At 38.4% G+C, this 16,351-nt stretch overlaps 1 protein-coding gene across 3 annotated transcripts in view; it reads left to right on the top strand.

Annotated features, from left to right (window-relative positions):
* Positions 1-16,351, top strand: part of CNBD1 (cyclic nucleotide binding domain containing 1) — a 496,885-nt gene that overhangs the window by 267,825 nt on the left and 212,709 nt on the right. For all 3 annotated transcript variants that reach the window (XR_009740949.1, XM_061439433.1, XM_061439432.1), the window contains one exon: positions 5,146-5,324. Coding sequence is in view for 2 of the 3 variants with exons in the window: in XM_061439433.1 (XP_061295417.1) it covers positions 5,146-5,324 (179 nt within the window). In the remaining variant the exon portion in view is untranslated. The remainder of the gene's footprint in view (positions 1-5,145; positions 5,325-16,351) is intronic.

The raw sequence follows: 16,351 nt of genomic DNA, 5'->3' as shown, positions 1-16,351 counted from the left end.
TTCGCACAGACGAGGAAACCATTGACAAAAAGACAACTTATTTAATGGGAAAAATTTTTTGCAAGTAATGTGATTTTTATATAAATGGAGTTAATATCCAAAATATTTAAACAACTCATACAACTCAACATCAAAAACATAATCAACTCAATTAAAAATGAGCTGAATAGATATTTTTCAAAGAATACATACAAATGCTCAACAAGCACAGGAAAAGATGGTCAATCTCATGTCAGGGGAATAGGGGAGTGCAAATTAAAACCAGAGTGGGACTCTATGTTACACCTGTTACTACGCCATATGTCAGATAACACAGAGAGCCACTATGCTAGAATGGCTGTCATCGAAGACCAGAAATGACAAATGTTGGCAAGGATGTGGAGAAAAGGAAACCTTTGTTGGCTGTTAGTAAGAATGCAAAATGGTGCAGCCACTGTGGAAAGCAGTATGGAGGCTTCTCAAAATACTAGTATAAGACCCTGCAGTCCCATTTCTGGGTATTCATCCAAAGAAATCAAAAGCACGAATTTGAACATGCACCCAGTATTCATAGCAACAGTATTTACAACTGCCGAGATACGGAAGGAACACAAGTGTCCATCTACAGAAGGATGAAGAAATAAGACTGAATACTATTCAGCCATAGAAATCATATTTTGCCATTTGTAGCAACCTGGATAGACTTAGAAGTTATTATGTTGAGTGAAATAAGTCAGAGTTGGAAAGACAGTTATATGATATCACCTATATGTAATATCCAAAAAATAAAACAAACTAGGGACTATAACAAAAAGGAAACAGGCTCACATATATAGAGAACAAACTGGTGGTTACCAGTGGGGATAAAAAAGAAGAGAGGAGTAGGATAAGGTAGGGTAGAGGATTTAGAAGTACAAATTACCTTGTATAAAATAAATACACTGCCAGGATTTATAGTCAGTACAATACATGGCATATAACCATGCATGCTCAGTCACTTCAGTCGTGTCCAACTCTCTGCGACTCCATGGAGCATGGCCCATCAGGCTCCTCCGTCCATGGGATTCTCCAGGCAAGAGGACTGGAGTGGGTTGCCATTTCCTTCTCCAGTGATAAAGTATGAAGTGAGTGAAGTGAAGTCACTCAGTCGTGTCCGACCCCCTGCAACCCCATGGGCTGTAGCCCACCAGGCTCCTCCATCCATGGGATTTTCCAAGCAAGAGGACTGGAGTGGTTTGCCATTTTCTTCTCTTGGAATATAACCATATTTTATAGTAAATAGAAATGGAATATAACCTTTAAAGAATGAGTCACTATGTTGTATATCTGAAACTTACATAATATTGAACATCAGCTATATCTCAATAAAAAAGAGAAAATTATATCTACCTAATATTAATAAAATATTTTCTTTTAAAATAGAGCTCCTCTTTGCCATTTCAAATACAGCTATCATCCTTTATATAAATGGAGTTAGCAGCTTCCACAATGGCTTCGTTTGACTGGTTTTTAAATAAGTATAATTTGGGTACTGATGAGATATTTTCTGACCAAAAATATTTTCCATGGATCTCAAAGTCCCTATATTACTTAAACTCCTTATTTGGGCTTCCCTGGTGGCTCAGATGGTAAAGAATTTGCCTGTAATGCGGGAGACCTGAGTGATCCCTGAGTCAGGAAGATTCCCTGGAGGAGGAAATGGCAACCCACTACAGTATTCTTGCCTGGAGAATCCCATGGACAGAGGAGCCTGGTGGACTACAGACCATGGGGTCACAAAGAGTAAGACACAACCAAATTCCTTAGACTGCTTGAACTCTTAAGGCCTCCTTAATATCATAAATATTTTTAAAATGTAATATAAAAATCAATACATTTCAAGCAGAATTTATTTAGTTAGATTCACTGTCACTGGGCCAAGGATGAAGGAAAAGGAAAATTTCTTCCATAGGACTGAAGACTGGCCTTCATCAGTAAGGTGAACATGTTTTGTGAATAGAATTCAGTGAAATTCCAACAATATTCACACAGAAATTGTGTTCAGCTGTGAGTAACAAAGAACTAGAGGACATTAGTTTCTAACATTTTTCAGATTTATTTGTATTTATGTTACAGGACAGTAGCTTAAAGACGTGAGGTGAAGCCTCTGAGATTCTCCTCGCATTTTCCTCAGCTCAAATATCTGACACCCATTCTAGCAGGGAAACAGGGGTGATGTGCATATTTGGAAAGCAAAAATCCTCTCAATGTTTTATTAATCAGAATGATCATGTGACCACACAAGTAAGCATCTCTGGGAAATGAAAGGTGTTTTTTCTTATACAGCCCACATGAAAGCTATTATAAAACAATGTTTCAGACTTCACTGGTGGTTCACTGGTTAAGAGTCTGCCTACCAATGCAGGGGACATGTGTCTGAACCCTGCTTCAGGAAGACCCCACATGGTACAAGACAACAAAGCTCACCTAACGCAACCGCTGAAACCCTCAGGCCGCAACCACTGAAGCCCACACGCTATAGCATTCACGTCCCACAAGAGAATTCACTGCAACAGAGAACCTGTTCAGTTCAGTTCAGTCATTCAGTTGTGTTTGACTCTTTGCGACCCCATGGACTGCAGCACGCCAGGCCTCCCTGTCCATCACCAACTCCCGGAGTTCACCCAAACCCATGTCCATTGAATCGGTGATGCCATCCAACCATCTCATCCTCTGTCGTCCCCTTCTCCTACCACCTTCAATCTTTCCAAGCATCAGGGTCTTTTCCAATGAGTCAGCTCTTTCCATGAGGTGGCCAAAGTATTGGAGCTTCAGCTTCAACATCAGTCCTTCCCATGAATACCCAGGACTGATCTCCTTTAGGATGGACTGGTTGGATCTCCTTGCAGTCCAAGGGACTCTCAAGAGTCTTCTCCAACACCACAGTTCAAAAGCATCAATTCTGTGCCACTCAGCTTTCTTTATAGTCTAACTCTCACATCCACACATGACCACTGGAAAAACCATAGCCTTGACTAGATGGACCTTTGTTGGCAAAGTAATGTCTCTGCTTTTTAATATGCTGTCTAGGTTGGTTATAATTTTCTTCCAAGGAGTAAGTGTCTTTTAATTTCATGGCTGCAATCACCATCTGGAGTGATTCTGGAGCCCCCAAAAATAAAGTCTGCCACTGTTTCCACTGTTTCTATTTGCCATGAAGTGATGGGACCAGATGCCATGATCTTAGTTTTCTGAATGTTGAACCTGTGGGCCACAGTAAAGATTCAGCAGAGCCAAAAATAAAATATAAGTATTTTTTAAAGCAATATTTCTACAGTGCCTTAGTCACACAGATTAGATGTTTAATAAGAAATGATATTGCGCTATCTGGGAAGTATTTATTTTAAACTAAGGCATCCAGAGAAACACAATGTTTGCTTTAATGAAGATTAAAGAAAAGCACTATTTTATAGTCACCATGTACAGATGGCTTAAAGCTCAACATTCAGAAAACTAAGATCATGGCATCCAGTCCTATCATTTCATGACAAATAGATGGGGAAACAGTGGAAACGGTGGCTGACTTTATTTTTCTGGGCTCCAAAATCACTGCAGATGGTGATTGCAGCCATGAAATTAAAAGATGTGTATTCCTTGGAAGAAAAGTTATGACCAACCTAGACAGCATATTAAAAAGCAGAGACATTACTTTGCTAACAAAGGTCCATCTAGTCAAGGCTATGGTTTTTCCTGTGGTCATATATGGATGTGAGAGTTGGACTATAAAGAAAGCTGAGCGCTGAAGAATTAATGCTTTTGAACTGTGTTGTTGGAGAAGACTCTTGAGAGTCCCTTGGACTGCAAGGAGATCCAACCAGTCCACCCTAAAGGAGATTAGTCCTGAATGTTCATGGGATGGACTGATGTTGAAGCTGAAGCTCCAATACTTTGTCCACCTGATGGGAAGAGCTGTCTCATTGGAAAAGACCCTGATGCTGGGAAAGACTGAGGGCAGGAGGAGAAGGGACGACAGAGGATGAGATGGTTGGTTAGCATCACCAACTCAATGGACATGGGTTTAGGTAGACTCCAGCAGTTAGTGATGGACAGGGAGGCCTGGCGTGCTGCGGTTCATGGGGTTGCAAAGAGTCCAACAGGACTGAGAGACTGAACTGAACTGGTGTACAGATGGTGTACAAAAGATCCCCTCCATTAAGGACTGAACTGGTGTACAGATGGTGTACAAAAGATCCCCTCCATTAAGGACTCAGTTTAGACAAAAGCAGAGAAGGCAAGCAGGTGACATGTCATACGGCATAAAAAGAAAGAAATGCAGGTATCCATTAAAATCAACTTGTAAAGGTTTTATTTACAAGTTAATAAGCAAATGGTAAGCAAAGCACCACACTTGAATAATGTACTCCTTTGGAGCCATGTAATGTAAATAACAGAGAAAAGAAGCGACATCATCCAGTTCCCATGATGTGCTTCTCCAAAGTGACAGGCTTCAGAAAAACTAAAAGTGATCTGTATTTCGTTCAAAACCTTCACTAGCGAATGAGCCTTCCGACCTTCAGGCATCTATTTGAACTTTAGGTAGTGGGGCTGGATGACAAATTGTGGAGAGTTAGAAAATGGAATAGAAGAAAGACTGAAAAAAAAAACAAAAAATTTTTCCTAGTAATGATCCATTTCTCTTTTCATAGTATATTCTTTACTCAGTTCTACGAGTCATCCATCCTGTCTACAGCAAAGATAAATGAAAATTATTAGTGATAAACTGCTACTTATATAAAACAAAAAGAATGGCATTTTTGAAGGGTACAGAAACATTTTAAAAGGTTCAAGGGCTTTTCTGGCACTTTTCTCCTCATTTTGTCTTAAACCTATTAATCTTGATACGTCACCACGATTCTTTCCTAGAAGGTATCAGTTCCATAAGGGGATTGATTACTCTAAATAGCTGTCAGCAAATAGTATTCTAAGTGTAGATATCTTTGTTATTTTTGCTATTTGTCTAAATTTTTGTGATGCCTAACTGCTACACTAAAGTCACCGTCAATGAATAAATAAAAAGAAATCTGCTCAAAGGGAAGCAATTGTAATATGTATTGCAGACACATATACATCAAAGCACCTTTGAAATAAGGTCTATAGTATATCTTGTTTGGTTTTGTTTTCTTTCAGTGATTGGAAATGATGGATTTTATATAATACTGAAAGGCCTAGCTCGACCTCAAACACAAATATATAAAAATCTGATTGAAGAACATGACTCTACAACCTCTTTCATACCTCAGAGTTTTCACAGCTTTGATTTCAGTGAAGAGTTCAGAAACCCTCTATTGACTGGAGTTGGTCCCATGGTAAGAAATGAATATTTGCTCCTTCAATAAGCAATGATGTATCATTGTTATAAACTTTATCTCTTCCAGATATTTACATATGTCCAGTGTTACCTGAAATATTAAAGCTAATATAACTTTTAAAAATAAAAATTATACTGTCATCACAACTGGAGATGTGTTTTAAAAAAATTAATGTGGGATGCCTTCCACAACATACGGCCCACTGACTGGCGTTTAGTGGTGCGTTTGATTACTGAGACAAAGCCATTGTAACTGGATCACTAAGTGAAGAAGGAGATAAGAGGGAGGGAGTGGTTTAAGAAAGGGAACACAGAGGACAGAACATGAAGGGTCTTTTAAATAAAATTAAGAGTGTGTGCTTGTGCTATTTATCTCAAGAGCAATGATAAGGTAATCAAAGGGTTGATTCTATTACAATCAGAAAGTCTCAATTGAAGAAAACACTTTGTTTATATGCAATGTTTGAGGACTATCAACTGGCTCAAATAAAGATTAGTATCTTTCTGGATACCTGGATACCCAATATGAGGGTCAGCACTGGTTCAACTAGAATTGCAGCTCTAAAAGCCAGTTTTGGATGTAGGGTGATCAAGATGCTCAGAGGAGTAAATAGCCAAAGAAACTAATGAAAATCAAATGATTTAGCACTATGGATTGAAGTCAGGAAGACCTAGAATATTCTCAGATTAAAGAAGGATAAGCATGGATAAAGACAATAAAGACAGACATGGATAAAATATTAACTTTTTTTTTCAGTCATTAAGTCATGTCCAACTTGTTGCAACATCATAGACTGCATCACAACAGGCCTCCCCATCCTTCACTATCTTCCAGAGTTTGCCCAAGTTCACGTCCATTGAATCAGTGATATTATCCAACCATTTCATTTTCAGCTGCCTTCTTATCCTTTTGCCTTCAGTCTTTCCCAGCATCAAGGTCTTTCCCAATGAGTCGACTCTTCACATCAGGTGGTGAAGAATATTGGAGCTTAAGCTTCAGAATCAGTTCTTCCAATGAATATTCAGGGTTTTTTTCCTTTAGGATTAACTGGTTTGATCTCCTTTGCTGTCCAAGGGACTTTCAAGAGTCTTCTCCAACACCACAATTCGAAAGAATAAATTCTTTGGCACTCAGCCTTCTTTAGGATCCAACTTTCACATCCGTTCATGACTGCTGTAAAACCATAGCTTTGACATTATGGAACTTTGTCAGCAAAGTGATGTTTCTGCTTTTAATATGCTGTGTAGGTTTGCCATAGCTTTCCTTCCAAGAAGCATTGTGTCTTCTAATTTCATGGCTGCAGGCACCAGCTGCAATGACTTTGGAACCCAAAAGAAAAAATGAGACAAAAACATAGAAGTATAAATTGTTGTTGATCACAGATGAATGAGTAATGCTTCTGACCTTCTATCTTGATTGGAATGGAAAAAAATGAACTCATCACTCAGTGGCCATCTACTGTGTTGTTTTTCAGTCATTCAGTCATGTCCAACTATTGCGACCCCATAAACTGCAGCATGCCAGGCTTCCCTATCCTTCATTATTTCCAAGAGTTTGCTCACAGTCATGTCCGTTGAGTTGATGGTGCCATCCCAGCCATCTCATTCTCTGTCACCCCCTTCTCCCCCTGCCTTCAGTCTTTCCCAGCATCAGGGTCTTTTCAAATGAGTCAGCTCTCTGCACCAGGTCCCAAAGTATTGGAGCTTCAGCTGCAGCATCAGTCCTTCCAATGACCATCCAGGGTTGATTTTCTTTAGAACTGACTTGTTTGATCTCCTTCAGTTCAGTTCAGTTCAGTTGCTCAGTCATGTCCAACTCTTTGCGACCCCATGAATTGCAGCACGCCAGGCCTCCCTGTCCATCACCAACTCCTGCATTTCACTCAGACTCATGTCCATCGAGTCAGTGATGCCATCCAGCCATCTCATCCTCTGGCGTCCCCTTCTCCTCCTGCCCCCAATCCCTCCCAGCATCAGGGTCTTTTCCAATGAGTCAACTCTTCGCATGAGGTGGCCAAAGTACTGGAGTTTCAGCTTTAGCATCATTCCTTCCAAAGAAATCCCAGGGCTGATCTCCTTCAGAATGGACTGGTTGGATCTCCTTGCAGTCCAAGGGACTCTCAAGAGTCTTCTCCAACACCACAGTTCAAAAGCATCAATTCTTTGGCGCTCAGCCTTCTTCACAGTCCAACTCTCACATCCATACAGGACCACAGGAAAAACCATAGCCTTGACTAGATGGACCTTTGTTGGCAAAGTAATGTCTCTGCTTTTCAATATGCTATCTAGGTTGGTCATAACTTTCCTTCCAAGGAGTAAGCGTCTTTTAATTTCATGGCTGCAGTCACCATCTGCAGTGATTTTGGAGCCCAGAAAAATAAAGTCTGACACTGTTTCCACTGTTTCCCCATCTAGTTCCCATGAAGTGATGGGACCAGATGCCATGATCTTCGTTTTCTGAATGTTGAGCTTTAAGCCAACTTTTTCACTCTCCACTTTCACTTTCTTCAAGAGGCTTTTTAGTTCCTCTTCACTTTCTGCCATAAGGGTGGTGTCATCTGCATAGCTGAGGATATTGATATTTCTCCCGGCAATCTTGATTCCAGCTTGTGCTTCTTCCAGCCCAGCATTCGTCATGATGTACTCTGCATATAAGTTAAATAAGCAGGGTGATAATATACAGCCTTGACATACTCCTTTTCCTATTCTGTTTTTTAATATGCTGTCTAGGTTTGTCATAACTTTTCTTCCAAGGAACAAGTGTGTTTTAATTTCATGGCTGCAGTCACCATCTGCAAAGACTTTGGAACCCCCCAAAATAAAATCTGTCACTGTTTCCATTTTTTCTTCATCTGTTTGCCATGAAGTGATGGGACCAGATGCCATGATCTTCATTTTTTTTTTTTTAAATGTTGAGTTTTAAGCCAGACTTTTCACTCTCTTCTTTAAGCCAGTTTCTTCACTCTTCTCTTTCATCTTTATCAAGAGGCTCTTTAGTTTCTCTTCACTTTCTGCTGTTAGAGTGGCATCATTTGCTTATCTGAGGTTATTGACATTTCTCCTAGCAATCTTCATTCTCAGTTCAGTTCAGTTCAGTCGCTCAGTTGTATCTGACTCTTTGTGACCCCATGGACTGCAGCACACCAGGATTCCCTGTCCATGACCAATTCCTGGAGCTTCCTCAAACTCATGTCCATTGAGTCAGTGATGCCATCCAACCATCTCATCCTCTATCAAACCCTTCACCTCCTGCCTTTCAATCTTTCCCAGCATCAGGGTCTTTTCCAATGAGTCAGTTCTTCGCATCAGATGAACAAAGTATTGGAGTTTCAGCTTCAGCATCAATCCTTCCAATGAGTATTCAGGACTGATTTCCTTTGGGATGGACTGGTTGGATCTCCTTGCTGTTCAAGGGACTCTCAAGAGTCTTCTCCAACACCACAGTTCAAAGGCATCAATTCTTCAGCACTCAGCTTTCTTTATGGTCCAACTCTTACATCCAGACATGACTACAGGAAAAATCATAGCTTTTTCTAGATGGACCTTTGTTGGCAGAATAATGTCTCTGCTTTTTAACATGGTTAGTCATAGCTTTTCTTCCAAGGAGTAAGCGTCTTTTAATTTCATGGCTGCAGTCACCATCTGCAGTGATTTTGGATTAGAATCTTGATTCTAACTTGTGATTTAGCATTTCACATGATGTACTCTACTAAGTTAAATAAGTAGAACGATAATATACAGCCCTGACATACTCCTTCCCAATTTTGAACCAGTCCATTTTTCCATGTCCAGTTCTAACTGTTGCTTCTTGACTTGCATACAGGTTTCTCAGGAGACAGGTTAGGTGATCTGGTATTACCATCTCTTTAAGAATTTCATGGAGTTTCTTGTGATCCACAGTCAAAGCCTTTAGTGTAGTCAACAAAGCAGAGGTAAATGTTTTCCTGGAAATCCCCTGCTTTTTCAATGATCCAATTGATATTGTCAATTTGATTTCTGGTTCCTCTTCCTTTTCCAATACCAGCTTGTACATCTGGATGTTCTCTGTTCATGTAGTGTTGAAGCCTAACTTAAAGGCTTTTGAGCATTACCTTGCTAGTTTGTGAAATGAGCATAATTGTGTGGTAATTTGAACATTCTTTGGCATTTTCCTGCATTGGGATGTACATGAAAGCTGACCTTTTCCAGTACTGTGGTCACTGCTGAGTTTTCCAAATTTCATGGTGTATTAAGTGAAGCATTTTAACAGCATATTCTTTTAGGATTAGAAATAGCTCAGCTAGAATTCCATCACCTCCACTGGCTTTTTTAGTAGTCATGCTTCCTAAGGTCCACTAGACTTCACACTCTAAGATGTCTGGCTCTTGGTGAGTGACCACACCATCGTGGTTACCCAGATCATTAAGACCTTTTTTTGTACAGTTCTTATGTGCAGACCCAATACTTTTTCAATCTGTTTTAGAAAAAAAGAATATCACATTTTGCAGAGCAGCTATAATTAGGGCCATTTCTTTGTTAACTTTATAGTGTTGCTGCTGCTGCTAAGTCGCTTCAGTCGTGTCCGACTCTGTGCGACGCCAGAGATGGCAGCCCACCAGGCTCCCCCGTCCCTGGGATTCTCCAGGCAAGAACACTGGAGTGGGTTGCCATTTCCTTCTCCAATGCATGAAAGTGTAATCCACTCCAATCTTCTAGGATCTGGTTTTTTTCTTGTTGAGGACAAAACTCAAGAATTTAATGAAATAAGATTGGACTACCAACTCTGAATCCTGAATTAGGTCTTTGAGTGCAGCAGTAATAGGTGTCATTCTTCCAGGAATGTAGTAGTGTTTTTGTTTCAGCTTTGCTGATGTATAATCTGACAAGAAAATTTGTATATGTTTAAGGTATGTATCTTGATGTTTTGATATACGTATATACATTGTGAAGTGATCAGCACAGTCAAGCTAATTAACATATTCATCATCTTATATAGTTAGATTGTTGTGTACTTGTAATGAGAACACAATATCTATCCTCCTAGCAAAGTTCAAGTATACACTATTGTGTGTGTGTGTGTGTGTGTGTGTTCAGTTGCTCAGTTGCTCAGTTATCTTTTACTCGTTGTGACTCTATTGATTGCAGCCCAACCAGCTCCTCTAACCATGGAGTTTTCCCAGCAAGAATACTGGAGTGGGTTGCCATTTCCTACTCCAGGGGATGTTCCTGACAGGAATCTAACCTGCATCTCCTGCGTCTCCTGCATTGGCAGGCAGATTCATATTGTTGATTATATTCAGTTCAGTTCAGTTCAGTTCAGTTGCTCAGTCATGTCCGACTCTTTGTGACCCCATGAATCCCAGCACGCCAGGCCTCCCTGTCCATCACCAATTTCTGGAGTTCACACAAACTCATGTGCATCGAGTCGGTGATGCCATCCAGCCATCTCATCCTCTGTCATCCCCTTCTCCTCCTGCCCCTAATCCCTCCCAGAATCAGGGTCTTTTCCAATGAGTCAACTCTTCGCATGAGTTGGCAAAAGTACTGGAGTTTCAGCTTTAGCATCAGTCCTTCCAATGAACACCCAGGACTTGTCTCCTTTAGGATAGACTGGTTGGATCTCCTTGTAGTCCAAGGGACTCTCAAGAGTCTTCTCCAACACCACAGTTCAAAAGGATCAATTCTTCGGTGCTCAGCTTTCTTCACAGTCCAATTCTCACATCCATACATGACCACTGGAAAAACCATAGCCTTGACTAGATGGACCTTTGTTGGCAAAGTAATGTCTCTGATTTTGAATATGCTGTCTAGGTCGGTCATAACTTTCCTTCCAAGGAGTAAGTGTCTTTTAATTTCATGGCTGCAGTCATCATCTGCAGTGATTTTGGAGCCCAGAAAAATAAAGTCTGACACTGTTTCCATTGTTTCCCCACCTATTTCCTATGAAGTGATGGGACCAGATGCCATGATCTTTGTTTTCTGAATGTTGAGCTTTAAGCCAACTTTTTCACTCTCCTCTTTCACTTTCATCAAGAGCCTTTTTAGTTCCTCTTCCCTTTCTGCCATAATGGTGGTGTCATCTGCGTATCTGAGGTTATTGATATTTGTCCTGGCAATCTCGATTCCCGCTTGTGCTTCTTCCAGCCCAGTGTTTCTCATGATGTACTCTGCATATAAATTAAATAAGCCGGGTGACAATATACAGCCTTGACGAACTCCTTTTCCTATTTGGAACCAGTCTGTTGTTCCATGTCCAGTTCTAGCTGTTGCTTCCTGACCTGCATACAGATTTCTCAAGAGGCAGGTCAGGTGGTCTGGTATTCCCATCTCTTTCAGAATTTCCCACAGTTTATTGTGATCCACACAGTCAAAGGCTTTGCATAGTCAATAAAGCAGAAATAGATGTTTTTCTGGACCTCTCTTGCTTTTTTGATGATCCAGCAGATGTTGGCAATTTGATCACTTTTACTTAGCATAATGTCTTTCAGGTTCATTTGTATTGTCACAATTGTCGGAATTTCCTTCCTTTTCAAACTTAATAAAATCCTATTGTTTGTGTATATATCGTATTTTTGAGCTCTGTTCACCATGGATAAACACTTAGGTTGTTTCCATGTTTTAGCTATTGTGAATAATGATTCAATAAACAAGGAAATGCAGCTGTCTCTTCAATACCCTGTTTTCCTTTCTTTAGATGACAGCACAGAAATGAGGTTCCTGGATTGTATTGTAGTTCTGTTTTAATTTTTTGAGGGAAGATCCATGCATGCGTGCATGTTTAGTCACTTCAGTCATGTCTGACTCTCTGCGACCCTATGGACCACGGCCTGCCAGGCTCCTCTGTCCGTGGGAATCTCCAGGCAAGAATACTGGAGCAGGTTGCCATTTCCTTCTCCAGGGAAGCTCCATACTGTTTCTTAAATGCTCTACCAATTTACATGTCCACCAACAGTACACAAGGATTCAATTTTCACCACATCTTGCACATTTACCTATTCTTTTTGATAACAGCTGTTCTAACAGATGTGAGGTGATATCTTATTATGGTTTTGATTTCATTTCCTTGATGGTCAGTGATGTTGAACACCTTTTCAAGCACTTGCTCGTTTTAATGTATTATTTTGAGAAATATCTATGTAGGTTGTTTTTGCATTTAAAAAATTGTGTTATTTGTATCTCTGCTATTGAATTGTGTGAGTTCCTTATATATTTTGGATAGTAACCCCTTATCTGATATATGGTTGAAAAATTTTCTCCTGTTATATCGGCTGCCTTTTCATTTGTTTATATTTATTTTGCTGTAAATAAGCTTTTAAGCTTAATGTAATTCTGATGGTTGATTTTTACCATTGTACTTTTGGTATTGTGTCAAAAAAATCATTACCAAGACCAGTTTCAAGGAGCTTCTTTCCTGTGTATTTTTCTAGGAGTTTTGCAATAGCAGATCTTGTGTCTTTAATCCATTTCAAGGTAATTTTTGTAGTGTGCTGTAAGATAAGAATTCAGTTTCAGTATATGGCTATCTGATTTTCCAAGCACTATCTATTGAAGAGACTATTCTTTCCCTGTTGAATTTTCCTGAACCCTTTGTGAAATATATGTTGACTGTATATGGTGGCATTTATTTCTGAGCTCTCTTTTCTGCTCCATTGGTATGTCTCTATTTTTATGCTAATGCCATATTGTTTTAATTACTATGTCCTTGTAGTAGAGCTTAAAATTAGATCCTGTAATACCTCTACCTTTGTTCTTTTGTCTCAGTATTGCTTTGGCAATTCAGTCTTTTGTGGTCCCATACAAATTTTAGGATTTCTTTATTTCTGTGAAAAATACTGCTGGAGTTTTGATAGGGATTACATTGAATCTATATATGACTTTGTATAGTATAGACATATTCACAGTATTAATTTGCTCCAGTCCATGAACATGGGATATCTTTCCCTTTGTACCTTCAATTTTCATCATAAACACTCTGCAGTTTTCATTGTACAGATATTTCAGTTCCTTGGCTATATAAATTTTTAATTATTTTATGTTTTTGATATTATTGTGAGTGGGATAGTTTATTTCTTTTTCAGGTGTTCTATTAGTATATAGAAATGCCACTGATTTCTGTACATTAATTTTATATCCTGAGGCTTTATTGAATTTTTTGATTAGTTCCAACAGCTTTTTTAAATTTTTCTGCATATAAGATAATTTCACCTCCAAATAATAAAACAATTTGCTGTGTCCTTTATGATTTGGATGCCTTTTATTTCTTCGTTTTAACTAATTGGACTAACTAAGATTTCAGTATCATGTGGAATAATAGTGATGAGAGTGATATCTTTTTTCTGATCTCAGAAACAAAGCTTTCAATCTTTCACCATTGAGTAGGATGGTAGCCATGGCTTTGTCATAATAGCCTTTATTATGATGAGGCATGTTCCTTCTATACTCAATTTGTTGAAATGAAAGACTGGTATATTTTGTCAGATTTTTTTCTGTATATATTGAGATGATCATATGATCTTTATCTTTCATTCTGAGAATGTAGTGCATCACATTTATTGATTGCATATATTGATCTATTCTTGCCTCCCAGGGATAAATTCCACTTGGTCATAGTGTACAATTCTTTTAATATGCTATTGAATTGGAGTTGATAATATGCACATTTTAACTATGTTAATTTTTCCTATTTGTGAACATAAAATGTCTCCATTTATCTGTGATTTCTTTAATGCCATTACTGTTTTATAATTTTTAGTACATATCTTTAAGTTTATTCCTAAGTATTTTATAATTTTTGTAAATGCTTTCTCAATTTTTTTTGTATAATTTGCTATTATGTATAGAAAAGACACTGATTTTGTATATTACTTTTGTATTCTGCAAATTTACTGGATTTATTTATTATTTATAATAATTTTTGGTGAAGTTTTTCAGGTTTTGTACATATAACATCATGTCATATACAAGCAAGTTATTTTATTTCTTTCTTCTGATTTGGATATCTTTTCTTTCTTTCTCTCCTTTTTTTTTTTTTCTTCTCCTTCTCTTTCTCTTTGCACCATTTCTCTGCCTAGGATGATAGTACTATGTTTAAGAGAAGTGGAAAGAGTGAGCATCCTTGTCTTGTAATAAATATTTTTAGGTTTTTATTTGTGGATTGCTGTTAAATTGTTACTTTTGTGGGGGGATGAGGACTGGGTGGGAATTCCCAGCCTTCCATCTTGCTGATGTCTATGATATTGTTTTGATTTACTATCTTGGCTAAGGTGGAGGATAGTAGGGAGAGGGAATTTCAGATTTCTACTTGATCTTCCTTACTGATAGCTCTTACCAAAAAGACCAAGAAATCAATATGGGATCAATATCAAGTATCCATTCAAATTACATATTTAAAGTCCATGGAAGTTGTCATGTGGTGGTTGTATGAATCCAGTGGAGCTACTGTGAACCAGACCTGGACCAAGCTCAGTTTTTTTATTTTTTATTTTATTTTTTTTCCCATTCTGAGTCTTCGTTGCTGCACGCATGGGCTTTGCCTCTAGTTTCAGAGAGCAGAGGCCACTCTCCGGTAGCAGAGTACGGGCTTCTCATTGCAGTGGTTTTTCTTGTTGAGAAGCACGGGGCTCTAGGGCATGTGGGCTTCAGTAGCTGCAGCACGAGGGCTCGGTAGTTGCAGACCCCAGGCTCTGGAGCACAGGCTCAGTAATGGTGGTGCACAGGCTTAGTTGCCCCACAGCATGTGGGATGCCCCTGGATCAGGGACTGAACCTGTGTTCCCTGCATTGGCAGGTGGACTCTTCACCACTGAGCCACGAGGGAAGCCCCCAAACTCAGTTTTTTATTGCATTCACTATATTTTCTCACAGTAAAGATGGCAATTATGATTGGACTTAATGTACCAGGTTTTAAAGTCTCTACCCTGAGTTTCAGAGTTCAATAGAGTACTTGCTGGGGTTGTATATGCAAGATTATTTGGAGCTATGGTACCCTTATAATAAAATATTAAATCCAATTTTTACCTTTTTCTGTCTTCCAACTATAGAAGAATAGGTTTTCCTTATATGCTACCATGGAGTTCTTTGGTTATATCAATTTAAGCTGATGATGAGTTTTCCTAAAATATTATTTCCTTTATGCATTGTATTTATATCCCCCCAAACAGTTATTCTTTTTGAAAATTTATTTTTAATTATAGTTGAATTTCAACTTCGTGTTAATTATTTCTGTATAGAAACATGACTCAGTTATTCTTTTCTATGGTTCTCATTCTCAACATTCTCAACATCTCAAAAGTCTGAGATACTGTAGCTTCCTAAGCGTTGTCTTCTGACAATACCCTAGCCCTGTTCAACACCATTAAAAGTTTTATCAATTGTACTGCCACAGCAGGCCAGGAGCTATCAGTACTAAAGTAATGGCTTTCTATTGCATGCTGGCTGGCAAGCAGTTCATAACTCTAAATCATTCTTTTTTTCTAGTACTTATAAAGTATTAAAAAAAATAATATAGATAAAAGCAGACAATTTTGTTGCATGTCAGCAACTCTAGCGATTTTGTTCTTAAGTCTGCTGAAGAAAAAGTATGTGACTATTGCCTATAATTTAATTTGGATTGCTAAAAATATTAAGTATCTTTATTGACTCTGTTTTCTATAGGAAACGTGAGTTACATTTTAAAACATGCTATTCTTTGTCTAATTTTATTGACTTGCTTTTCTATTTATTTAAAAAATAAGCATTAAATATTATTTATGTTTGGGAGTTTTGTGGTTTTTCACAGAGTGTTATGTGTTATTTTTCCTCCATCTATTTAGCTTCTTTACCACTATTTGCTTTTTTTATTGTGTTGAATCAGAGAATCACATAAAAAAAGAGAAGTAATACTATCTTAACTATTTAATTTAAAATTTTGTAAACAAGTGGGCATTATCTGAGTATAATGAGCATAAAGTGAAAAACATTCAAAGAATCAAATACATTTTTCCTGAGATGCAAACATAGCACACTTATTCCCTGTTACAGATCTAAATTGGACTAAAAAATTGGTAAA

The sequence above is a fragment of the Bos javanicus genome, chromosome 14, assembly GCF_032452875.1.
Source record: "Bos javanicus breed banteng chromosome 14, ARS-OSU_banteng_1.0, whole genome shotgun sequence".
Lineage (NCBI taxonomy): Eukaryota > Metazoa > Chordata > Mammalia > Artiodactyla > Bovidae > Bos > Bos javanicus.
Note: the sequence above shows the minus strand (reverse complement) of the source record. Positions and strands in the feature narration are given on the sequence as shown.